The sequence below is a fragment of the Botryllus schlosseri genome, chromosome 5 (genome assembly GCF_051294905.1).
Source record: "Botryllus schlosseri isolate E-star chromosome 5, Bs_hap1, whole genome shotgun sequence".
NCBI classification, from domain to species: Eukaryota; Metazoa; Chordata; class Ascidiacea; order Stolidobranchia; family Styelidae; genus Botryllus; species Botryllus schlosseri.
In genome coordinates, this window is record NC_137240.1 from 1,370,380 (window position 1) to 1,396,115 (window position 25,736).

General features: G+C 41.7%; 2 protein-coding genes across 3 annotated transcripts in view; both read left to right on the plus strand.

The window, feature by feature from the left end:
* Window positions 1–236: 236 nt before the first annotated feature.
* Window positions 237–25,736, plus strand: part of LOC145439588 (uncharacterized) — a 29,991-nt gene continuing 4,491 nt past the window's right edge. Inside the window, exons 1-3 of one of the 2 annotated variants that reach the window (XM_080317092.1) lie at window positions 237–386; window positions 590–700; window positions 1,368–1,481. In XM_080317092.1, the coding sequence (XP_080173218.1) occupies window positions 311–386; window positions 590–700; window positions 1,368–1,481 (301 nt within the window). In that variant the 5' untranslated portion in view covers window positions 237–310. The remainder of the gene's footprint in view (window positions 387–589; window positions 701–1,367; window positions 1,482–25,736) is intronic. The other variant, XM_080317093.1, reaches the window with a different exon arrangement.
* On the plus strand, window positions 4,842–13,756 carry LOC145439605 (uncharacterized). Its single transcript, XM_080317114.1, has 2 exons — window positions 4,842–5,273; window positions 8,709–13,756. Exons 1-2 carry the CDS (start codon window positions 5,022–5,024, stop codon window positions 8,958–8,960), a joined length of 504 nt encoding a protein of 167 aa, XP_080173240.1. The 5' UTR covers window positions 4,842–5,021; the 3' UTR covers window positions 8,961–13,756.

A 25,736-nucleotide genomic window follows, 5' to 3' on the forward strand; every position in this document is an offset into this window, starting at 1 on the left:
TAAGTCGATCACCAATTACTATGAAATAGAAGTAGCGAAGATTCTATCTACTTGAGCAAGTACCTGATTTGGATGAAAACTACTTGAGTGCTTGGAAAAAGTAGAAGCACGTCATTACTGACCACCTCTGAGGGTATTACATATTTGTGGACATGTGACTGTTGTCAGATCTTATTGCTCGAATATAAATGTCAGACACACAGTCAATTGCTAAGGATTGATAGTCTCAGCCTGTTGTTCAGAAAATTTGTATTATATATTATTTGCATTGTCATGTACAATAGATAATTAGTACCACTTGATCAATACCATGGCAGAAGGGGGTCGAGATCAAAATTCTGGTGTCGCTGATGCCATGACTACATCATTATCACCGGGAACATGCGGTAAGTATATTACCTGGTGTATTGGAGCGCAGATTATTACTTGGAATTTGAAATGATATCATCTATACATATAGTGGTTATTTAAATACAGTACATCTCACTCGTTCCATAAAAAGATACAGAACATATTAGAATCCATGCTATTTTATGATAAGACTATATATTGAACCTGGCACACAGTACAATAATCACGTGCGTCTTAGGATCCGCAACTTTGACTGAAGGTGAAAATCTCAATCAAAAGTTTGAAAATTGCTCTATTAACGTCAACAACAATACCGGTACTGAAGGAGAAGCAAGTCCCTCGAGTCAGGGTGAGTGCAATGTTTTTTTTTTTATCATTTATTACGGTGTCCCAATATGCGGGAAATTATTTACTTGAAGGCACGTTTTCAATGACGAGCAAAATGTGTTATAAAATATTTCAAGGCCGGCCAGTTAAGATAATTGGATTAGTGTTCTGGAGTATCAGCACGTTGATACATCAATTATAGTAGCCTATATCTCGTGTTCCTATAAAAAAGCAAACAGCTCGCCTCGACAAGAAGACACATAGAAAATGCTATAGGTCAGTGGCTCTCAACTGCCGGACCACGACGACATTCGTGCCGGTCCGGTAAATTACAATTTTATACCTTAATTTCAAGATGCAGTTTTGATAAATTAAAAAAAAATATATATCCAATTTTAAACTGATTCAGAACTTCGTGAGGTAATATTAAAGCTGGAAACACACGATTTGACTTGAAGTTCAAGACATACTGATACTGATATATGACGACATGCGAGCGACAAGTACAGGACATATACGAGCTGACTCATTGCTAAACAGTGCAGTTTGCGCGATCAATTCGTTTTCGATTAATTCGTTTGTGCAGAACCGTAACTGGGTCACCCTAAACCGCTCAATTGAAGAGGGCCGAGCTTAAAGGGGCCCAAAATTATTTTGCAAATGATCATCAATCATAGCATATTTTTTAGAACTTCTCCAACATGACCGACAATTTCCGACATTTCCGCGACTAAGCCACATCAACTGTCTGCCTGCACTGAGTAGATTGAGATTGCTCATCAGAAGGACAAGTGAAAACAGTGGTCAGTAACGAAGTACTTCTACTTTTTCGAAGTACTCAAGTAGTTTTGCTCTACTTGTACTACTTACTCAAGTAGATCTGACTTTCGCTACTTCTACTTCTACTTCACAAAATGGAGTGACTTACTTACTTACTTTTCGCTATTTACAGTTTGTCAAGTAGAAGTATTATGCTACGGTAAGGTCATTTTCGTTACGTCGAGGTCGTCCAGTCATTACAAAACACGACAGTGCACGCGCTGCGTAATATACATAACACCTGACTGAGCATCCTGATATCGATTATGACGAAATAAAGACTCACGTGTCAAATTATCGTGACATTCAGGACATTCATCTTATCTCCACTCCACTGCTGCTGTGCTTCGCACATGTCGTTTTTTTGGCGGGGTTTTGGTCTTTCTCGGTGTGGTTTGGAAAACTTGCTGCTGACTTACAGTTAAGTGTGGTAAGCATAACTTCGCACGAAGTGGTTTAGGAGCATGGGTTCGAGGGCTGTAATGTTCAATGGGCACTCTTGTGTAGGGTTTCCCATCCCATTTATTGCTCTGACACTGTATGCGATGGATAGAAGTAGCTGTTCGCTTTCACATTCATTGATCGTTCTAACCAGGGCTTTGGAGCCGGAGCCCGGAGCCGGAGCCCCGGAGCCGTGTTTTTTCGCCGGAGCCGGAGCTCAACATAAAATCCAGCTGGAGCCGGAGCCGGAGCTGGAGCCCGTTATTTGAGTAGTAGCTCCGGCTCCGACGTATTTCATAAGATGCTATTATATATGCAACAGCCACATCTGCTGATTTATCATAATTGAACAGCAGGCCTGAATTTCAATGCTGTGCACAGCAATGGCAGAGAGTAAAGTGCGTTCTAGTGCAACTATGATGTTATCGGCAATTGACAAGTATTCTTGATGACGTCACAAGCCAGCACGGCGGCACCAATGTCTTTGTTGCTACATAGGATGTTACTGACGGCTGACAGACTCTAGATTACTATAGATAACTAACCTATGGGTAGATACGTAATCTATATAGACCAAGGAATGGCAAACCTTTTCGGCTAAAGGGGCACATGAAATTGACGGACGAGTGCGCGGTCCACTAGCCGCGCCAAGCGGGTAAAATTTTCAAAGTTTATGAATAAACTAGGTCAGTAATATTATTACTTGAGTATATTGCGGGTCTACTGTATACCGCCTGCTAGGCTCAGTTTGCAAGGACACGACTATTCGGTGTCTGGCCACGTCGATATCGAAGGTCTCCGATAATATGCGACAATCATTTGGCGCCTACATTTCACCGTCGACGATCTTTATGCGAGCGCAAACGCTAAAAGACTTTCTCCCGTAATTGCGAATACAATTAGACTCAATCGGGTAAATTAGGCGTTTTTTTCATTTTCAGTCGGGGGTAGGCTACCAAGTAAGAAATCGTTTGACAATTAAACACACGAAGCGTGAAGAAAACTTTCACTAATATTTTAGATTATTGTAATGTACGACGATTTACTGAAAATGTGGCTGCTGGACCCTGGATCTGCCAATGCGTCGGAACTGATATTCTAGTTATCAACATCCCAAGTGTCGCAGCTAGACTTGAAACTTTTGGTTGGCATTGCAAGTTCACAATCTGAGCAATTCATTTTCGATAATATAATACAGGGGTTCTCAACCTGGGGGGCGCGGGATGCTCTCAGGGGGGGCGCGAGAAATTGACGAAGTCAATATAGGGGGGGGGGCGCGAGAAATTGACAAAGTCAGTATAAATTGTACGTTTCTAAACATGTGTTTCACATCCATTATGAGAAGACGATTAATGAAGATGAAATTTATTCCATATTCAAGAAAGCTTGCAACTCTAGCAACCGCGCTCAACGATTTCAACTTCATTTGAGCAAATTTTTGAAATTATTCGGAGATATAGAGAGCAATTCCCACGTGTAAGACATTCATAGCTTTGACAGTTGCCTAAAGCTTGTCGCGCTGGGCATCTGTTGTTAGTAGCTTGCGAACTGCACTGCCTAAGACAGACTTAGATGCAACATAGGTTGCCCGGTTTCGCCCTCAATTAGGCTATAAATCAACACAATTTAATTAATTTCCATAACTGATCAAATTTAGCCGGCAGGACAGAACGACGCCTTGCTCTCTGTACTCACTACCAGCATCAGGATTAGTCTCAGGGTGACCTACCTTGAAATTAATTAATGGATGTCTTGTTCAATGTTTTTTTGTTATTTTCAAACAAGTTTGGAGAAATTTTTCAGCAATGTAAAAGACTCACCAACTGGAATGCAGATTCAAAATCGGCGTAAGATATACCTTATGTATAGCCTACTATTAGATCAGGGGTGGGCAGCCTGCGGCCGTAGAAGGGAATTTGAGCGGCCGTCGACGCCTAATTCAATTAGTATGTGTTGGCGGCCGTAGAGATGGAAATTGCAATTACGAATTCACTCCCGCATTTTCGAGAGATTTCAATTAATCTTGAAATTTTCTTCGCCCTCCTCGCAATTCAACAAGAATTCATTTTTCGATTTTAATGCAGTAGCGCCCTTCTTAATCTGAGCCGGAATGGGAATTGCCAAGAAATAACAATTCGTTCGCGGCTCCGAAAATTTTTCGCGCTTCGCGCGACAATACGCACATCCCGGCAACTATTCATAACATTGCCACTCGCTATTTCGGTGCGCACAATAGGCCACTGTGAAAAATAGAATAGACTGGAGTTCGCCGGGAATGGATATGGACAGTTTACCATAGGAATTTTGCGTCCAGATCGTTCATTGCGGCTATGCCCTGGAATGCGGCCTTTCGCTATATAAGCAATCGAAATGCGGCCATGATTATCAAAAACGTTGCCCACCTCTGTATTAGATGATATGCTCTTTTTGACATGACGATAAATGAAAGGTGGTTCAGGGGGGGCGCGATTTTTTTGACCATCTCCAAGGGGGGCGCGTGTCAAAAAAGGTTGAGAACCACTGATATAATAGGAAATTACCTCGCGGGCCACGCAAAACCCTCTCGCGGGCCACATTTGGCCCGCGGGTTGGCCACCCCTGATATAGACAGGCCCATTATATAATTTCATAGCCGGAGCCGGAGCTGGAGCTGGAGCAGTGATAATAATGCGGCTCCGGAGCTGGAGCCGGAGCTAATGTATGACAGAATAAAGCTCCGGAGCCGGAGCTGGAGCAGTTTAAGTTTACGGCTGCTCCAAAGCCCTGGTTCTAACCATATTTGTGAGAGTTGAGTAGAAATCTATTAAGTCTCAAAATGATAATCCAATGTATAGAGCTAAATTCTGTCAGGCCTGCTCAGCATGGTGCGGTATTGTTTCAAATCACGCAAGGCAGTTGACTACCGGTATCCTGTGAAAAATATGCTATACTGCCTAATACATAACCTGGACGGACAGAACACTAACCGGATTAACAATGGTCCTAATTTTTGACGGGTGTATACTAGCTGCATTCCGTGGGTTTCTAGAGTGGTATGATGTTAATACTGAGAATAATACTGATATGAATTTTCAGATTGTGTTATGAAGTTGCTGCATACGTATGTACATGTACAGGTACACGTGGTTATTGCTATTAGTATAGCAATCGTTGAGGATTCTTCATGTGACATGGACGCCAATAATGATAATCCATGGCCCTATTTGGCGCCTTTCTTTGAGTTCAAAGCACGACAGGGAAACTCGCTGAAGTTTGCATGTATAAAATGCCAGCCGAAGAAAACGGAAATCTCTGCATACTGCAATTCCCCTTCCAATTTAGGGAAGCATATTATGGTAAGATATGATTTGTCTATTTCCAGTAGGCTAATTTATTCGATTGTTGAAATGAGTTATTTCCAAGACACATGGTTTAATATTTCTTATTTTGAGCAAATCAATATATAAAATCCAGTAACTATACCGGTATTGCTGTACGTATTAATGACCGAATATCTGATTCACTTAGGCTACCGGTACTAGTTGTGAAGCATCAACCTATTGTGCTCAGATATGGTAGATTAGGTGTTTTCCCACATAATGTTTGAATTGTACTACTTATGTTAATTTGTTAATTTCTGGTTGGAACTGTCTGTCCATATATGTTTTTTTGACCTGAAAACTGACAAAAGTTTACATGAAAAAACTGCTATTTCAACAATCTGGACCTATGAAGAATTCCAGTAGTTACATCACGTATTGTGGTAGAGATAATTAAAATTTGTTGTAGTTGAGCGAAAGATACTCTCCTACATTCTCGGGTAGAAAGTGTATATCCTTATAATAAGTAGTTTGCAAAGAAGGGAGAACGAACGTTCAATAGCAGCATGCAGTTGTTGACTGGTTGCGTACACTACTGGTGACACACCGCGTTGCTTCATTCTGACAATGTTGTCTATACATCAAAATTATTCATCATGCGCTTATTGATAATAGAAGCAGCGCCCACGCAGTCTTGCAGACTTGGACAACTAGAAAATTTTCAGCTTTTCTGAATTAGATTAGAATGAGAATTTGAGCATGAAAACATTTCACAAATTAGATTAGAATTAGAGCATGGAAACATTTCACTTTAGATTTGAATCAGATTACTGGCAATTCGCTCTAATTTAGTAAAATTAGACAACTAGAATTATCGGCACTTCTTCGACAGTAGGTAGACATCGACAAGTGTTCACCATGATCACCAATAAATGTTTCCCATGAACACGAATAAAAATTTATAAACGTCAAAATGAATTGTTTTTGCGTTTGGAGAGGGTTAGGGCCAAAGTTGGGTTTAGGGGTATCCCAAGATTAGGGTTTGGAGGGGGGATAATAGGATTGGGGTTAGGGGGATATTAGGGTTGTGGGAGGGGGGATATTAGGGTTGTGGGAGCGGGGTATTAGAGTTGGGGTTATGGGGATATTAGGGTTGTGGGAGGGGGGATATTAGGGTATTAGAGTTTGGGTTAGGGGGATATTAGGGTTGCGGGAGGGAGATATTAGGGTTGTGGGAGGGGGATATTGGGGTTAGGGGATATTAGGGTTGCGGGAGGGGGATATTAGGGTTGCGGGAGGGAGATATTAGGGTTGGGGGGATATTAGGGTTGGAGTTAGGGGGATATTAGGGTTGGAGGTGGGTTAGGTTCAACTTTGGGGTTACACTACCCCTAACCGGGGTTTAACCCACCTCCAATCTCCCTTTCACCCAACCCTAATATCCCCTCTCCCATAGCCCTAATATACCCTAACCCCAACATCCCCCTCCGACAACCCTAATATCCCCCCTCCCACAACCCTAATATCCCCCTCCCGCAATCCTAATCCCCCTCCCACAACCCTAATATCCCCCTCCCGCAACTTTGACCCCAACCCACCTCCAATTCCCCTTTCCTCAAACCTTAATATCCCTCTTTCCCAAACCCTAATATCCCCCTCCCATAACCCTAATTTCCCCCAAGCCTAATCCAAGCCCCTCCCAAGCCCTAATATCCCTCTTTCCCCAATCTTAATACCCCCCAACCCGACCCTAATATCCGTCTCTCCAAAGACGCAAAAAACAACAATTCATTTTGACGTTTAGAAATTTTTATTCGTGTTCATGGGAAACATTTATTGGTGATCATGGTGAACACATTTCGATGTCTACCTACTATCGAAGAAGTGCCGAATTATCTAGTTGTCCAAGTCTGCAGTCTTGCTTCAGTTATGATATTGCGGTACGTTCAGCATAACACCATGTAAGCCTATATATTTAATATGACCGTTTATGATTCACGCTAAGTAGATAATGGGCCACCTACAATGGTATGCCTATAAAGTAGGCTGTAAAATGTCAAATGATAAGTTCACTGAAAGTGAAAACATGATAATTTTTTTACCTAATGCCGCAATTTTGACATGTCAAAAAATGGCCCTACTTATAAGTAGGGCTGGGCAAAATCGAGTACCTGCGAGATTCGATTCTGAATCACGTAATATGCTTCGAGTCGAGTCGAGTAATCGAGTATCAGTCATTATGTCGTCAAAACAGGATGTACTATGCCGAAGTCCAAATATGAACCTTTTATGTCACCACAAAGAACGTAATGCCTGTTATCCATCACATTAAAGATGCTTCGGTATTTTTTCGACCATACCGATTTCATTGCACTTCTTAACAATTTTGTTTGATGATAATGACTTCGGAAATGTGTTCTTTCCAGTAACGTTCGTAGCTTTGTACTGTGCCTGGTATGCTGAAACACGGCCAATCAAGGTTTCACGGCTTTCTCAGTGGAAAATAGTATCAAAACTAGAATTCTCGTCAGTAAATTAACTTTCAGTTGCGGGGACCGTATAATTTCAGTACTCGAAAAAAATCGTCTTTTACTACTCGACTCGAATCGTTAGAATTACTACTCGATTCAGATTCGAGTACTCGAATCATTTTGCCCAGCCCTACTTATAAGCAATTTGAGTGTCCCTTCTGGCTGGATGTTCAAGTTTCACCTCACCCATGAAATTACCAGCATATGCCATATTACGAATATAAAATATCTGTTATTCCTGATATTTTCTGTAGTTCGTAATATTTATGCACTGCAGTCGAATAGCAAGTGTATTTTTTACGTTATTTGTTACATAGGCTGTAAGATCCGTCCCAGCAGGGTGCCAGTAATCTTCCCTCATTTCCCACGACCCTAATCTCTTATTGATAAAGTAGTCTGCGAAGCACAAGCCACGTGCTTTGAGAGAATGCCAGTGTCGCGCCGTAGCGCGCGTGTTCGCGAGTCAGTCGCAGAGTCGTACACATACAATTAGATACATCTAACTTTGTTCTTTTTATATTCGGTAATATGTTACAGTATGATGTGAACCTGGTAAATCTACAAGTTTCTGACCACTAATTACTACTATTTGGCTGTTCTGTGCTAGTAAAGAAAGCTCCTTGGATCTGCGTGTGTAATCAGGATTGCAAGAGTATACTCAGAGCGGTCATTAGTCAGTGACTAGAGCGTACAACAGGAACTGTAAGCTGTAGCGTCGACTCCAATCAAGCACTATACCAGCGTGTCTTGCAACAAGCCGTTGCAGCGACCGCTACATAGGCTATGATCCCCTTAATTAAATCGGTCTGCTAATATTGAAATTGTTCTGTGCTTTGTCTCTGAGAAGTAGGTCAAATTTGTTCGATCATGTAAGTTCACATACATCTAAATTTTGCACGTATTTGAGGTTTTCCGTTAATAAGTTGGTATTTCCTTTTAGGCGAAGCATGGATCAAAGAACCATGAATATTATCAGGATCTGACAAGAAGAGCAAAGAATAGAAAGATTGCTACTATCAACACTGCCACCATCAGCAAACAGAGAAAGCTAACGGATGTGGAATTCAATAGGAAAGCTTACCAGGACAAATTTGAAAAAAATCTAATGCGTCTGATTGCAGAAGGTGCCCTACCATTCAGTTTTATGGAGTTACCCTCATTCAAGGACCTAATTAGTGATTTTGGTGTTTAAGAAATCAGTAGAGCAGGGGTCGCCAACTCAAAATGGGTAGCGGGCCACTTTTCAAAATTCCCGGAGGCCGCGGGCCGCATGACTTCAATATCGAGATTAACATAGCCAACGCAGCTTATCAATCACGTGTAATAACTCTACGTAAGTACAATGCTGTGCTCTCTTACATGGGCGATGGGCACAGTCGCCAGCCACTAAATGAATAATATTTGATTGAACAAACACAAATACAAAAAAATCAGGCTCATCAATTTCATTATATTTTGAACTATAAGCTGCGCACGATACCTGACAACACTCTGTAGCAACCAAAACAGGGGTGGCCAACCTTTTTGCTATTCACGGCCGCATTTCGATTACTCGTGTAGCCCGCGGCCGCATTCCGGTGCATGGTGGTAATAAACAAGCTGGGGCCAAATATCTACGTTAAACTCACCATGTCCATTGCTGATACACTCCGGACAAATTTATTTACTCATATCGGCTTACTATGGGCACCGAGATCGTGAGTATAGGCATGTTGTGAAGATGGGCAACAGTGATTCGTCTACTGTAGTCGCGCGAAGCGCGAAAATTTTTCATTTTCATGAGGGGATTTCGTCATTGTATTATTAGTATTGTTTCACACATTACTATCAAAATTCATCTTTTCTCGGCCCATAGAGTTTATGCATAGGGTTTCTTCAAAAACTTAGAGAAGTTATTAATGCTGTGGTGCATCTTTGGGAGGGCCAATTCTCATTAGTCTCCTATGTTGTTGCATGCAGTTATTTCTTTACCTCGCATTAGAATTGTCGTTATATGGAAATATATTGGATTCGCCCAAACGCAGGCCTACCAAAAAAAATTAATTCGGGATGAGGAGAACACGATTAAAAATTGGTATTTCTGTATGGGGCACATAATTTTTCTCCGCTGTACGCATCTGTACTGTGGGACTCAGATTACAATGGACAGGACACTGCTATATTAATATCACAAATCAACTTGCATTGACGCGCGCAGCGCGAAGAAACTTTCAAGAATAATTCAAACCTCTCATTAATTAGGGAGTCAATTCGTAAATTCAATTTCATAATATTGACAGCCGCCAACACATCCTAATTGAATTGAGTGTCGACGCCCGCATAATTTTTATTCTACTGCCGTAGATAGTACACGAACTCCTTTTATTAACACAGCCAGCTGGTGTATTTAGATAAAAGTCGACTCCTAGGCACAATACTCGGGTTCATTTCAATATGAATATACTATTCAATTGTGTATTGAAGTTCTGTACCTCCAAGAAGCTGTTCAAATAAGTACATCTTCAAATCGAAACAAAGAAGTTGCATTCATTGAACATTGGTGTGGTTGTGTATCAATGATATGACACCTCATTTGAGTGACAGAATCGTCATCTTAAGAGTTAGTTTTCTGAACAGTCAACGAGAGCGTATATTTGACTTTTCTGAAACTACTTACTTACTTGAGTAGATTTAAAGTCAGTAAAAAGTACTTCTACTTCAAGTAGTTTTAGGTTGCTTACGGAAGAAGTACTTCTACTTGTACTTGAGTAGATTTTTCTTCGCTACTTCTACTTGAGTAGCTTTCTTGACTACTTTGACCACCTCTGGAAAATATCCATCAAACTGTGTGGTCTGGGGGCGAACGCAATCGTTTTGGGGGCTGGGCTGACGAAGTGCTTTTTCGGCCCGGATTTGCGAATGGCCGGTCTAGCTGCGTGTGCTAGGTGTTTTCGTGCAGTGCATTGTATTCGTAGTTGTCAGAGTAGCCTTCGCCTGGTGGTGGTGGCAGCAATGAGCAAGGCAGCACGACAAGGTGCTTAGCTAAACTCCGAAACGCTTCTGTTAAACCCACGGCCTTCGACGCGAAAGACTGTAAAGGACTCTCGGCTTGGCGGTAGCATGTTTATCTGGACAAGGCAATTTTACCTCGACTCAGCAGACTCACTACTTTAAAATCACATGGATGCCATCATGAAGATAATTAATTGCGATCAAAATCCTTCAAATATCTCTCTATAGCTTCATATAATTGCGAAAAAACGGTTGCATGCTTTCCATTTTGGCTTCATTTTAATTTTTGAAAGTCCACCGGTCCGCCAGACATTTTTTGAAATTCGGCCGGTCCGCGAGGTGAAAAAGGTTCAGAACCACCGCATAGGTTCATTTGTCTTAGTCGGTCACCAATCTTCAGAAGATCTGTATCATCGCACATCTGACGTCCTTACAACAGGCTGACTGAAATAACGAAACAACTTACTATGGGAATCATAAGTGCAATTTGATTTTGAGCCGTCTTGCCCAACCGATAAATACCCTGCAACTAAAAATGGGAGCCATTCACAAACCTCCTGAGGGAGCCAACACCTCGTCCTATCCTCCGTACTAAACAAACAAAACTTATAGCTATATTCGCTAGAAAATAGGTCAGTCCCTGCCTGCTGGAATCGGGTTAACTTGTATGCAAGGCCGTAACTGCCGCACCCCAAACCCCCGAATTGTGAGCTCGAAAAAAGGCCCAAAATTACTTCGTTAATTAGCATAAATTATGGAGTACTTTTTGAAAATTGATGCTGCTGTTCGTGCATTTTGCGTTGGTATCGTTTGTCTCTTATTTGTCTAGGATTAGTAATTACTGCCAATTATTATTTCCTCGTGTGTCGTGCTTCGTATTTATACCCTGTGCTCTGTTGTCTACTCACATTTCGTTGAACTGAACTCTAGATCGTCTCGCCTGCCTTTATGTTACTCTGATGATAATACACTTATTTCATTTTGCAACCTCGTCGTATGAGTTATTGTTCGAACAAGATCAAGAACATAACAGATGCAACTTTTTCAAAAAAATTTTGCGCCTGGCGCGATTTCAAGTCGCCATGTATCTTGTTTATTGAATACTCCCCCCCCCCAAGAAGAAAGACGCAAGATTTATATAAATGGGCATATCGGCGTTGGCCATTACCGCGCCACAGACGCACCAAGACATACAAATTTTTAGGCCACGTAACATGCCAGGATGCGACCCCAAGAAGTGTGCCAGAACGATCGGCAACGAGAAAACCTTGGCCGTAAAGTGTTGCCCTTATCCTGACCGAAAACTTCGTTATATATAAAAAATACATATAGCTTCAATTGTCCATATAGGCGCCTAAATAACTGGCACCGAACATTCGCATCTGACCGCCGAGGTGTACGGACGTGTCTAGATTGAGCAGCTCATCCTGCAATCAGCGTCGAGAGCTTGTTGCGAGGTTTCTGTTTTCTGGTGTAAAGGCTTAATTATAGTTTTACTCTAGCGGTTCTCGGATAGTATTACGTGCAATGAGAAGTTATTAGCTGTATAAACCACCATCCCGCCTGATGGCAGCCGATGTTGGTAACGATGACATGGAATTTACTGTTGTCACATCAAAACGCCGTAAAAGGGGTTCACAGAGCAAGTCGGATGGTGATAGTCCGCCATTGAAAGCAATGAATAGTACGTCTGATGCAGACTAATCTGGCCGCTCAGCGGATTCAGCTAGCACCGAAAATTTGAAAGTAGTTGTAAAGGGCAAAGATAGGCAGTTGAAACACTATCATCCTACCATAGTGAACAAGTGCTTACACGCAGTGATTGGTGATCATGAAGGGATCCGTGTCTTCCCGTCGAGAGGCTTACTAGTCACCTGCCACAATCGCACGCAGGCCGATAAGCTCCTATCTCTAGATATGTTTACGGACGGAGTAGTGTCAATTCCGTTAAAACGGATGTTACGATGAGAATAAACTGCGTCAGCATGCGTCTAGGGCCATTATCCGAGGTGTGCCAGCTGACATGTCGTAACACGAAGTTGTTGAATTCCTTAGCGAATCATACGTGTGCTTTGTTGAACGTCTATAACGCAAGTCAGCTGATGACTATTTTTTGCTAGTTTGTCAATGCTGCTCGGGTTTGATGTTCCCGCACCTCCAGATGAGTTGTATATTGGATATCTTTGATTCAAGACCAGTCCCTATAATCCTCCCCCATTGAGGTGCCACCGATGCAATCTATTCGGTCACACGATGGCAAATTGCGGTGGAAGAAAAACGTGCTCCAAATGTGCGAGTCATGATGAGCATGAGCATCATCAATGCGATCAGGAAAAGAGTTGTGTCAATTGCAAAATGCCCCATAGCGCAGCTTATGGTGGGTGCCCACTGCCCAGTATATAAGAGGGAATCCAAAATACAAATAATTCGAGAACGAGAGAGTTTATCGTATGTCGATGCTAGAGCGAAAGTATCGCATGTCGATGCTAAAGCGAAAGTACCAGAAACATCTTCACATACACAATTGTCGCCACCTCCCAGCGGTAAAACTTATAGTCTGGCTGTACAACAACGGCAGGCTGTACACCAACGTCAGAATCCCTCTGATAAGTACAACTTCGGCGAAAATCAGTCCACCGCGACAACCCCTTCCAAACGATGCGAACTTATCCTTATTGGAGACCTCTTCTCATGTAAATGAGGCCACCGAGGCCTCCAGTACCCCGTCCAAATCAGATCACGACTTGTCAATTCTCTCTATCATGTCTTCTCCACATCCGTTACTATCCTTCGCATTCATATGCGAAAATTGTAAACCTCACAGCAAAAACTTGTTCAAGCGATGACATCGACCTTCCGTCATTGATTACCTCCGCGGCTCAGAAGCGACTAAGCGTTTCTTTCGACCTTGAATCACTGAAAAGCCTCTTGAGCGCAGTTCCACAAAATGTGAAAGAACGCTGGTGTTCTGATACTGCAATGGAACTGCAGAGGAATATATAAGAAGTTACCTAAACTGAAAAACTTTATAGAACAACTCCCTAGGCCTCCTGGTATTATGTTTTCCCTAGGCCTCCTGATATTATGTTAAGAGACATATCATATTGATAAATATGTTCCGAAGATTGAAGGGTACATCATTGAAAGAAAAGATAAAACACTTCGCAGTGGTGGGCTAGCCATTCTAATTAATAAGCAATTGTCTTATCGAATTCTCGATATTCAGTCACCCGGTGGTGGCATAGATACGCTGTGCATGTGCATCGAAGTGAACGGTTTGCGGATCTGTAACAAATACTGCTCTCCCGAGTACTGAGTTTTTGATAGTGACTTAGACTTCCTGGGTGACCTGTCAGATAGGTCTTTGATATAAGGTGATTTCAATGCCCATCACTGGTTATGGCGTGCTGGAAACTCGAATCGCAGAGGTCACATGTTGTATGATTCAATAAACCGTCATGGATTGGTAAACCCTAAACGCAACAAGTCCAACTCGCATCAATACTACATACAATACAACGCAGTGAGCAGGGCCTCACTCATCGATTAGTCACTGGCGTCGGCAGATATGGCACACTAGTGCTCTACCCACGTGACAAACTCCCTATTTGACATCTTTATTGGCTACCTACCCCGCTCTAACAAACGTCCGCTTACGTTGGCCCTGATGTCAAAGGCACATTGGGCGAGGTTTTCACCAGATGATTGATCTACCCGAGCTGCCAAATTTAGGAAACAACATAGACGCCATGGTCGACAAATTCACTAGAGATGTATTATGTGCGGCCAGCCTGTCCATTCCAATCAAGAGAAGTCACACTCGCTCATCAGTATCATGGTGGAACGACGATTGTGCCAGGGCAGTGAGAAGGAAGACGGCAGCGTTTTTGAAAACGAGGCAAACGTTTGATGCGCAATACATCGCTGAATTTAAACGTCGTCGCGCACAGTGCAGACGAGTGATACTACAGCAAAACGTGAATCATGGAGATGCTTTTGTGAAACACTTGGCACCAGGGGAAATTTCCAGAAAGGGTGGAGTGTCGTCCGTTCTATTTCGAGCAATCTTTTAATAGTTCGATGGCATCTTTGAAAGTTGTGAGCAATTATATTACTGATGAAAGAGGAAAAGCACAAATACTAGCGAAGACATTCCAACGTTGTAGCAGCTCTTTGAATTACCGTCATAGCTTGGACTTGAGAGCTTCAATCCTCATAGAAGTCGAACACCATAGGAACGATGCTCTTCTGAACAATCCTTTCACGATTGCAGAGCCTGAGAAAGCACTGAAATAGAAAAAAGACACGCCCCCGGGACATGTTACCCTTTGCTATTCCATGTTTAAAAACTTTCCGCCAGATGCCCTACACCAGGGGTGGGCAAACTACGGCCCGCGGGCCGCATGCGGCCCGCGACACCGTTCTGTGCGGCCCGCGAGAGTCTAAACAAACTTTTTAAAAATATTGATAAAATACGTAATTAATGCAGGGACTTGATTAAACTTTTTTCTTGGTATATTTCACCATGATAATTTTAAGACAATAGTTCTCAAACTGGGGTGCACGCCCCCTTTGCGGGTGTGAAGTGAAGGCGTCGTAAGGGGGTGCGAAGCTGGAGCTTAACTGAAAATTTTTTTTCGCGTTCCGCGCGATTGTCATCCACTTCATAATTATTGCTCGGTATTTAGTCTGAATTTCATAGTTAAAAATCTCCCTTCCACAGTCGTAACCTTCGATGCCATCAAACTATCCGTTAGGTTTGCTAGCATCCTGATTACGTTTTGTGATATGACGACGATAAGGGGCCGCAAAATGTTTCCCTATCATAAAGGGGGCGTGTCTTAAAAAGTTTGAGAACCCCTGTTCCAAGGTAAATAACCCCTGTTCCAAGGTAAATACTTCCTATATTAATATCTATGCCTAATTTCTGGCGCGACAGCCCGATCTCAAGGCCCACGCAGTTTGAAAGGTTTCAGCGGCTAAACATCACAAAAATCCTAAACGAGATTGACATAATTTGGACCACGAGTGTGATTTCAGATTGGCCACTCCAGTTCAATAATCTCAGTGATGTGCGTATAGAAAAAAAACGATTCACGCGTGTCTTAGGTAGATTCGTTCTCGGTATGCGTAGAATTGGGGTATTTATATTATATCTACAGATAGTAGCAGTGTATTTGAAGCTAACATGGTTATGATGCTGTCAGCATTGTGTGTCCTGGGACTTAACCAAAAGTGGAATTCGTAAATCTATGAACATATCGCTGCTCACAGATTTAAATTTCTATCCGGTTCTAAGAATCGGGACAACTGACATTCATCTCGATAGTTTTGACAAATTGGTTATTGATGTCGATCAGCCGATGAAATCTCGCCACTATGTTTCTGACGCGAGTACGATATCATCAAATCAAAGTTTGGTTTGCTTTAAATAAGCACATATATCAACTCCGTCCTCACTATATTATCAAATACCGATATTGCGTTTCGGTTTATATTCCCAATTTTATAGCCTATAGTGCGGCCCGCGCATAGATTTAGATGTTGAATGCGGCCCGCGAGATCAAAAGTTTGCCCACCCCTGCCCTACACAGTATGCTTTCGGTAATATATAACTCCTGGTGCAATGGGACTGTCCCTCGCAGCTGGAAGCACTCCATTGTTATTCCAATTCCCAAAGGAAACAAGGACCGATCACACCCACGGTCTGACTATGTCGTCCTATAGCCTTAACCAGCCACCTCTGTAAAGTGACGTAGACGATGATTATGAAGCGACTGTCCTGGTATCTCGAAAAGCGCGGCTTACTGCACTCAGCTCAAAGTGGCTTTCGTCGTGGACGGCGGGCCCTGGATCATGTGATCCGATTACACGAAGCCAATTACAAAGCTATTCATAATGGAAGATCGGTTTTAGCTGTCTTCTTAGACATCGAGAGAGCATATGACATGGTGTGGAGGGCTGCTGTCATCCATAAATTACGGGAAATGGGTATTTCGGGGCTTTGTCTCTCTTGGATCAACAATTTCATACACAACCGTACTTTGCAAGTTCGAATCGGGACAACGGTATCCGACATTTTCATCACAGAAAATGGTATTCCACATGGGAGTGTGCTTAACCCTTTGTTATTCAGCATTAAGATAAATGACCTCCCAACAGTTATCGAGTCAGACATGGGAGTCTATGCGGACGATTGTGTCATTTGGGAGACCGGTCTTGTCGTTGACCAACTTGCTCAAAACGTTTAGTCATCCCTAGATGAGATCCATCGATGGTGTGTAAAGTGGGGTTTTATGGTGTCAGTCGAGAACACCGTAGCAATGGTTTTAACAAAAAAAGCGAAATTATGTGCAACCTGTACTCAAACTAGGAAGTTATCAGCTGAGGTATGTGGAATCCTTCAAATATTTAGGCGTCACAAATATTTAGGCGTCACCTTTGACAAAAGACTCAACTATAAGATACACACATCTAACGTTGCATCCAAATGCGAAAAACGAATGAATTTATTCTAAATGGTATCCGACACATCTTGGGGTGCATCCACTCGAACGGTAATAACCTTTTATAGGAGCCTGAAAATCCATCAAGAGTATGGCATGGAAGCGTACTTCTTCGCACCGAAATCACACCTCAACAAAATAATTGCAATCCCCAATCAAGCTCTGAGACTTTGTTGCGTTGCCATGTCCAGCACCCCTATATGCGTATTAGAGGCCTCGTGTAACGACATGCCCCTTTTTCCCGGGCACCAATATCTTTGTCTCACTACCGTTGCAAGATCAGAACACAACAATCAAACCCAGCACGTAGTTAATTGGAGGGTTCATGGGAGGAAATTTACAATCTACTCTCAGACCGATTTGTGACTTTCATTATCTTATCCCGACTTCAAATATTGGATGATCTGCAAGTCAGAGGTAACCATCCTCTTACCATGTGCCCTTGGTTATTGAAATGCGCTATGATTGACACATCATTGCAAACAGCCCTCGGACGCGATCCACCACCTCACATTGTCGATGCTATATTCAGAGATTATGTTCTTGAGCAATATCCAGACAGAATGCTAATTTACACCGATGGATCTAAAAGCATCAACGGTGCTGGGAACTCCTTCTATGTCCCCGATCACAATATAAGAACATCAAAAGTATGTTCGACACTCCTATCAATCTTCTCAATTGAGCTGAGAGCAAAATTCGATGCACCAATATGGATTTCAGAAAATTCTATCGAACGAGTTACTATTCTGAGTGACTCTTTGAGTGTATTGCTGTCATTAAAAACCATCTTGGTGAAAATACCTATATTACCAATCAAATATTAGAACTAACCCACCATGTCTTACACGAAAGCCATAGAGATATTTCTTTTGAATGGATTCCAGGACACTGTGGGATTGAAGGGAATGAAGTCGATAACCGACTTGCGAAAGAGGCTGTGGCCCTTGACTTTAATGACCGAAGTGTAGATCTTACTTCTAGCGAGGCCAACTCATTGATTTTAAGTGACTGTAGGCAAGACTGGAACCAACGTTTCATCGAAACCGCCTCTGGAGCACATTTCAAACAGTTCTGCTCTGACATATACACAAAACTACCTAACCACGCCACGCCGTGCCGAAACCACCATTTTCAGATTACGGACCGGACACTGTCGTCTCAACTACCATCTTAGCAAAATTGGATGCTCCGATACCCCTGATTGTACCACATGCCATGCTGAAGAAACTGAAGATCATGTTATTATGGAGTGTGCGAAGTACGCCAACGAAAGATGCCAGTTTAGAACCGCAGTACTGGACTTGAGATTACCCTTCACCATGGCAAATATAATAACTACTGATTATATCAGGGGTGGGCAAACTTTTGAGCTCGCGGGCCGCATTCAACATCTAAATCCATGCGCGGGCCGCACTATAGGCTATAAAATTGGGAATATAAACCGAAACGCAATATCGGTATTTGATAATATAGTGAGGACGGAGTTGATATATGTGCTTATTTAAAGCAAACCAAACTTTGATTTGATGATATCGTACTCGCGTCAGAAACATAGTGGCGAGATTTCATCGGCTGGTCGACATCAATAACCAATTTGTCAAAACTATCGAGATGAATGTCGGTTGTCCCGATTCTTAGAACCGGATAGAAATTTAAATCTGTGAGCAGCGATATGTTCATAGATTTACTAATTCCACTTTTGGTTAAGTCCCAGGACACACAATGCTGACAGCATCATAACCATGTTAGCTTCAAATACACTGCTACTATCTGTAGATATAATATAAATACCCCAATTCTACGCATACCGAGAACGAATCTACCTAAGACACGCGTGAATCGTTTTTTTATAAGCACATCACTGAGATTATTGAACTGGAGTGGCCAATCTGAAATCACACTCGTGGTCCAAATTATGTCAATCTCGTTTAGGATTTTTGTGATGTTTAGCCGCTGAAACCTTTCAAACTGCGTGGGCCTTGAGATCGGGCTGTCGCGCCAGAAATTAGGCATAGATATTAATATAGGAAGTATTTACCTTGGAACAGGGGTTATTTACCTTGGAACAGGGGTTCTCAAACTTTTTAAGACGCGCCCCCTTTATGATAGGGAAACATTTTGCGGCCCCTTATCGTCGTCATATCACAAAACGTAATCAGGATGCTAGCAAACCTAACGGATAGTTTGATGGCATCGAAGGTTACGACTGTGGAAGGGAGATTTTTAACTATGAAATTCAGACTAAATACCGAGCAATAATTATGAAGTGGATGACAATCGCGCGGAACGCGAAAAAAAAAATTTCAGTTTAGCTCCAGCTTCGCACCCCCTTACGACGCCTTCACTTCACACCCGCAAAGGGGGCGTGCACCCCAGTTTGAGAACTATTGTCTTAAAATTATCATGGTGAAATATACTAAGAAAAAAGTTTAATCAAGTCCCTGCATTAATTATGTATTTTATCAATATTTTTAAAAAGTTTGTTTAGACTCTCGCGGGCCGCACAGAACGGTGTCGCGGGCCGTAGTTTGCCCACCCCTGCCCTAGACCAACGTTTTTTAGGGGGGTGATGAAGTGCTGTTACGAACCTGCTTGTATATAGGCGTTTTAACATATTTACGACGGATGATTGAGTTCAGTGCAATTTATAACTTGCCAGGTTACTTCGTGTACCGGTATTTCATTTCCAGAGAGTGACGTTTGAATATTAGCTGATCAACATACATTTCATTTTAATAGACTGTATTATCATCAATCTACCAAATAAAATGCTACGATATTGCTGCGTACCTGGTTGCACGAGTCGGATTGGTGGTCATTTGATTCCGACATCACCAGGGAAGCTGATGAAATGGAGAGTAGCAATTACGAGATCAGCTCAGGCTTAGAAAAAAGTCAACCTTCCGCTCAGAGCTTAAAATACCGTTTTCACTCCGCATTACCAGGTATGGTTGACTAAAAAAGGGTCAACTTCCGCCCGGTATGGTTGACTAAAAAAAAAGTCAACTTTCCGCCCAGCTGCCGAAATACCCGTCGCAGCGTCCCTTCGGTGCTGATTTACGGCATATCAGTTGCATTTTGCTATAAATATGACCTAAATTCTCAAAAAAGAGGACAAAATATCAGAGAAGAGGACAAAAGGGCGTCCTCTGAGGACACTTCCAATAAAGTCAAAAAAGAGGACAAATCCTCTTAAAAAGGACGTATGGTAACCCTAAGCTTTACGGTGTTTTGCGTCTGATATGGTGAGACGCCGAGTAGCTATACGGCATTCGGCGTCTGGTATGTTGAGACGCCTATCAGCTATACAACGCACGGCGTCTGGTCTGTTGAGACGCCGAGTAGCTATACGGCGTTTGGCGTCTAATGTGGTGAGAGGCCGAGTAGCTATAGCTATACGACGTTTGGTGTCTGCTATGGTGAGACGCCTAGTTGCTATACGGCGTTTGTCGTCTGTTATCTCAGTAAACTAAGCATAGGCTAAATCCTTTCATGGCGCGACTATCAAGTTATCGCAACTATATGATACCTAAGATTGTTACATTTTGGTCATAATACGCGGTGGCGTAATCCCAGATGATTGTAGGCTATGCTCAGATGTTAAAAATTATTGTATAACCTCCCAGGATTGCAGTGAATCGAGTCATGTCTCGAAAATGGATTTAGTCATTAGAGCTATCTACATGTCCATTATATTTACCCGACAGTGATTATTAAGTAGGGGGACTCCCCGATAGCTTACTCAAGAATGGTATATCAGGACTGAGAAATAAAAGATAGGTCCCAAACCTGCGTTTTATCTGTTACAATAAAACATGTTTGAAGTGGGAAAAATGAACATATTAATTATCCGAGGCCTTATATATCACTCCCGAGAGTTCCACAGAAGTGACCTGAAGCTGCACGGGATGGGGTAACAGTAAACACCGTGACTTGAACTCAACTCAGTGCACTTGGACTTGACTCGGTGGTGAATTGAGAATGACTCGAGTCAAATTGACTTGTGACTCGGTAGCTGGTGACTTGGTTACAACCCTGTCACCACCCCATATTTGTACGCTCGCAATGAATTTCAGACCCAAGTCTGCAGATACAGTATGTAATGAAACCACAATGAGAAACATGTAAACAATACCGCAGTAAAAATTATCAAGAAATAAGCATTGGAACCACAGTAAAATCATTTTTAAACAAGCAACGAAACCACAGTAAAAGGCAATAATAAATAAGCAACGATACCATATTAAAATGTCCCCAATAAAGATATAAACATCATAATTTATATCTGGGTACATACGCTACCTGCTGTTCCGGGCATCTTTCCTCGTGCGTCCATCGACCACAGCTGTCACATGCAACCTGAAAACAAGTTCGAATCAATATATCTGATAAATGTAATCTCGTAATTGCGTAGGCGAGATATGGAACCGAATCATCGAAAATTCCAAAATGGTCTCTGGCCCTCAAATCTTCAGACGACAATTTATCTTTTGATGGATCAACACTTTGATCCAAGCTCTACGTGTCGCGGACATTCACATGAATATCCATCGAAAAAGCATTAACGTTCAAAATTTGTTGCTCGAACGCATCATTAGTCCCCACCCGGTGGGTCCAAAGGCACGCGACCATGGGACATATGAGACATACCCTCAGAGGTGGTCAGTAACGAAGTACTTCTACTCTTTGGAAGTACTCAAGTATTTTCCCTCTACTTCTGGTACTTACTCAAGTAGATCTGATTTTTTGTACTTTTACTTCGTAATATTTTGTGATCTACTTACTTACTTTTCAGTTTGTCCAGTGGAAGTAGTTTAATCCCCCAACTACGAAAGATAGCCTGGGGAATTTCGGGGCTGCTTCACGGAGTACCAACATTTAATATTCATAAAAGTCAAGTAAAGCCCAGAAATTATGTTGCGTTTCGCGCACAGCAGTAATCAGAGGTGGTCAGTAACGAAGTACTTCTACTTTTTTGAAGTACTCAAGTAGTTATCCTCTACTTCTGGTACTTAGATCTGATTTTCGCTAATTCTACTTAGTAATATATGGTGATCTACTTACTTAATTTTCGCTATTTTCAGTTTGTCAAGTAGAAGTAGTTCAATCTTTCAATCAGGAAGATAGCCTGAGGAATTTCGGGGCTGTTTTCACGGAGTATCAACATTTAATTTTCATAAAAATTGAGTAAAGACAAGTATTTTCGTCGCGCGCAGTGATGGATGTGGAGTTACCATTATGAGTTCACGGAAGTATCTGTGAATATCATTTAGGTTTACACCGTATCCTATACAACTTCTCCGTATTGCTCTTCGAATAAATTACGGACTTTATAATATGGGGGATGGCGCCATACCATGCTATTTTCTAAAACGTACTGTTTGAGAAAACAAAGGATAATTATCGCATTTCCATATCAATCCTATCATTTTCTTCCCATGATGTGGACGAATGCTTATGCTATCGAAAATTGGATACCTGACGGTATGCATCAATATGAATCAAGCTCGTCACCTTTCACATAGCTCAATTTGCACCATTTTCCAATCCATGTGAACGAATTAGGATCGTTTTCACAACTACTTACTTACTTGAGTACTTTTAAAGTCAGTCAATTCTACTTCTACTTCAAGTAGTTTCAGGGTGCTTATGGAAGAAGTTCTTCTACTCGTACTTGAGTAGATTTTTTCGTCACTACTTCTACTTCTACTTGAGTAGCTTTCTTGACTACTTTGACCACCTCCGCATACCCTCAAAAAATCTAATTTTTCATATTGTTTTGTTGTGTGATATAATCTAAGCTACAGCAAGTCAATGAAGAATGTTCGTCACCACCTTCAAGAATAATATGGTTTATATCAAAGCAAAATCACGTTTCGATTTATGCCTAAAATAACAAAATTTTTGGCACTTACATATTACCCGTAAATAGGGCTGGGCAAAATCGAGTACCAGAGTGATTCGATTCTGAATCACGTAATATGCTTCGAGTCGAGTCGAGTATTCAAGTATCATTAATTATGACGTCATAACAGAATGTAACACGTAAAAGTTCAAATATGTACTGTTTATGCCATCACAAAGAATATAATGCCAGTTATCCATCTCATACAAGATACTTGGGTATTTTTGCGACCATGCCGATTTTATTCCACTTGGTGACAATGTTGTGGGATAATCACGACTTCGGAAATGTGCTACGTCAAGTAACCTTAGTAGCTTTGGGTCATATTAGGGATGGTGTGAACTTCATGTTCACGTTCGCGTTCTGTATGTGAACCTCGGAAATTTAGAGGTTCGCGTTCACAACATAACCTTGATAGGTTCTGCACTGTGAACCTTTTTCATATATTACAATTTTCACTTCATTATGATATTTTTGGTTCGAAGTTATTGTTTCAACCGCGGGCCACTCTATGCATGACGCTGGCAGCATAAAAAAAATCAACACAAAACGAGCATGCACCTTGACAATCTCAGAGATTCTACTTGCTTTATGACTAAAGTTTGCTTGAAATATCCAGCTTTCTGTTTGTGAATATTTAGTGACTCTCTGCTGTGAGCTTGAACCGCAATCACACAAGATCACGAGCGACATGCAGTACACGTAGTCAGCGAATGATGCTTATTCAACCAATCAAGGAGATTGATATCGTTTTTTGATGTAACAAATCTAGCAGGCGTACGGGGTCAATCCTGACTTCATATGTTGACTGTATCATTAAAACCAAATCCGTGCGATTGAGGTGTTTGCTATACAGCTGTATACCTTGTGACGTAGCCTAATATCGGTAGCAAGTATTGAAATCTGTTTTAGACTCTGCCCAGTATCAATGTAGCAATACTCAGATGCCAGATGTCCAGTCTGGCTAAGACCGTTGAGGTGTAAGCTTATATTCCCTGGCAACTCCTCATCGAGTATTAAATCATTTGATTGCCTCAGTTGATACATTTAGCGACGTTTCAAACGCCAATATGTACTTCAGCATTGTGTCATTATGTGGCCCCGGTCGTCGCTAGGTATCGTGTACACTGTACATTAATATAGGCTATCACTTCATTGAAATGTAGGGTTGTAATTAGCAATATGACGCCAAGTGACGTCATAAGGTTCACGTTCGCGTTCACACAGAACCTTTCAAAAAGGTTCGCGTTCACACGAACCTGAACCTTTCAGAGGTTCACACCATCCCTAGGTCATATATTTCGATAGCTGCGATGCCGCCATTCAAGGTTTCAAGGCTTCAACAGCGAAAATTTGTATCGAAACTATAATTCTCGTTGATAAATTAACTTTCAGTGGTGAGAAGCGTATAATTTTACTACTCAAAAAATCATCTTTTACTACTCGACTCGAATCATTAAAACTAATACTCGATTCAGATTCGAGTACTCGAATCATTGTGCCCAGCCCTACCCGTAAATCAACATTTTTAATACAAATACCTCGTTATAGCGATAAAACACCACAGGTAACCATGATTTGCAGTCTCTATATATGTAGGTAGGCGTGTTTCTATTATTAAGTGATTAGTAGTAGTATTTCTTCTATGTTGCAGACTGTCCGCTGTAAAATTTATTTAAATGAATACACTTGGTTATTTCACTGCCATTTAGGTGATGAGTAATAAGGCCATATCGTCGCTTCCAGTCAAATTTCCATGTTCGACAAAGCAGTAAATGTCTGTCTGATTCAAGCATGATGCTTAAGTTGGTTATGGTACCATCGGCCCCCTACGCTATAAATATTGTAAATGAATTGAAAATAGTCAACTCGAGGATGGTATTGAATTAAAAATGATGGGGCATTATATACCCTGATACAAGCCCAACACTTCACATCAAAAATAATAGCTAGTTTGCTGGTGTGTGTGCCCACATGCATTTGTAGACAAATTCACGTACTGTAATCAGAACATTATCACAGAGAATTTTTCAAGTATTTTCCGTCCCGCTGTCTCCCCTACCCATTTCATGTCTTTTTTTATTGGGTTTGTACTACTGCATTCAATGCAATACCGGTAATCTCCAAATTCTTCCTCGTCTGCATGAGAAACATGGTACGTATTGAAATGGTTTTAATCTGACATTGACTAACTTATCCATCGCATCAAGCAAGATTTGATTCAACTGCTGTCGGCAGCTTTCGCAAGCTCGTCGAGTATGATCAAAATCCATGTTTGCATCGGGTAGAGTTCGGCGGCCTATTACGTGAAAGTAGATTGCAAATCAATTTTGTCAAATTTAAATACATGAACGAAGCAAGTACTCCACAATTTCATCCATCTTTTTTAACATCTATCCTGGTCTTTAACCTTGAACTTCTCACAACCAAAGGTCATTTGGAGTATACTCGTGTGTGTGGAATTTTGCAGAGTAACATGGCATGGTAGCAATGTGTGTCTTGAATACGATATCTGTGACGTGAACTGTTGACTTACCACAGCACCTACGTGAAGTGGAGATAC

Coding starts and splice junctions, on each gene's coding strand:
- LOC145439605 (XM_080317114.1), top strand. CDS start 5,022: ATGAAGTTGCTGCATACGTATGTACATGTACAGGTACACGTGGTTATT. Junction 5,274..8,708: donor ATTTAGGGAAGCATATTATG/GTAAGATATGAT, acceptor ATTTCCTTTTAG/GCGAAGCATGGATCAAAGAA.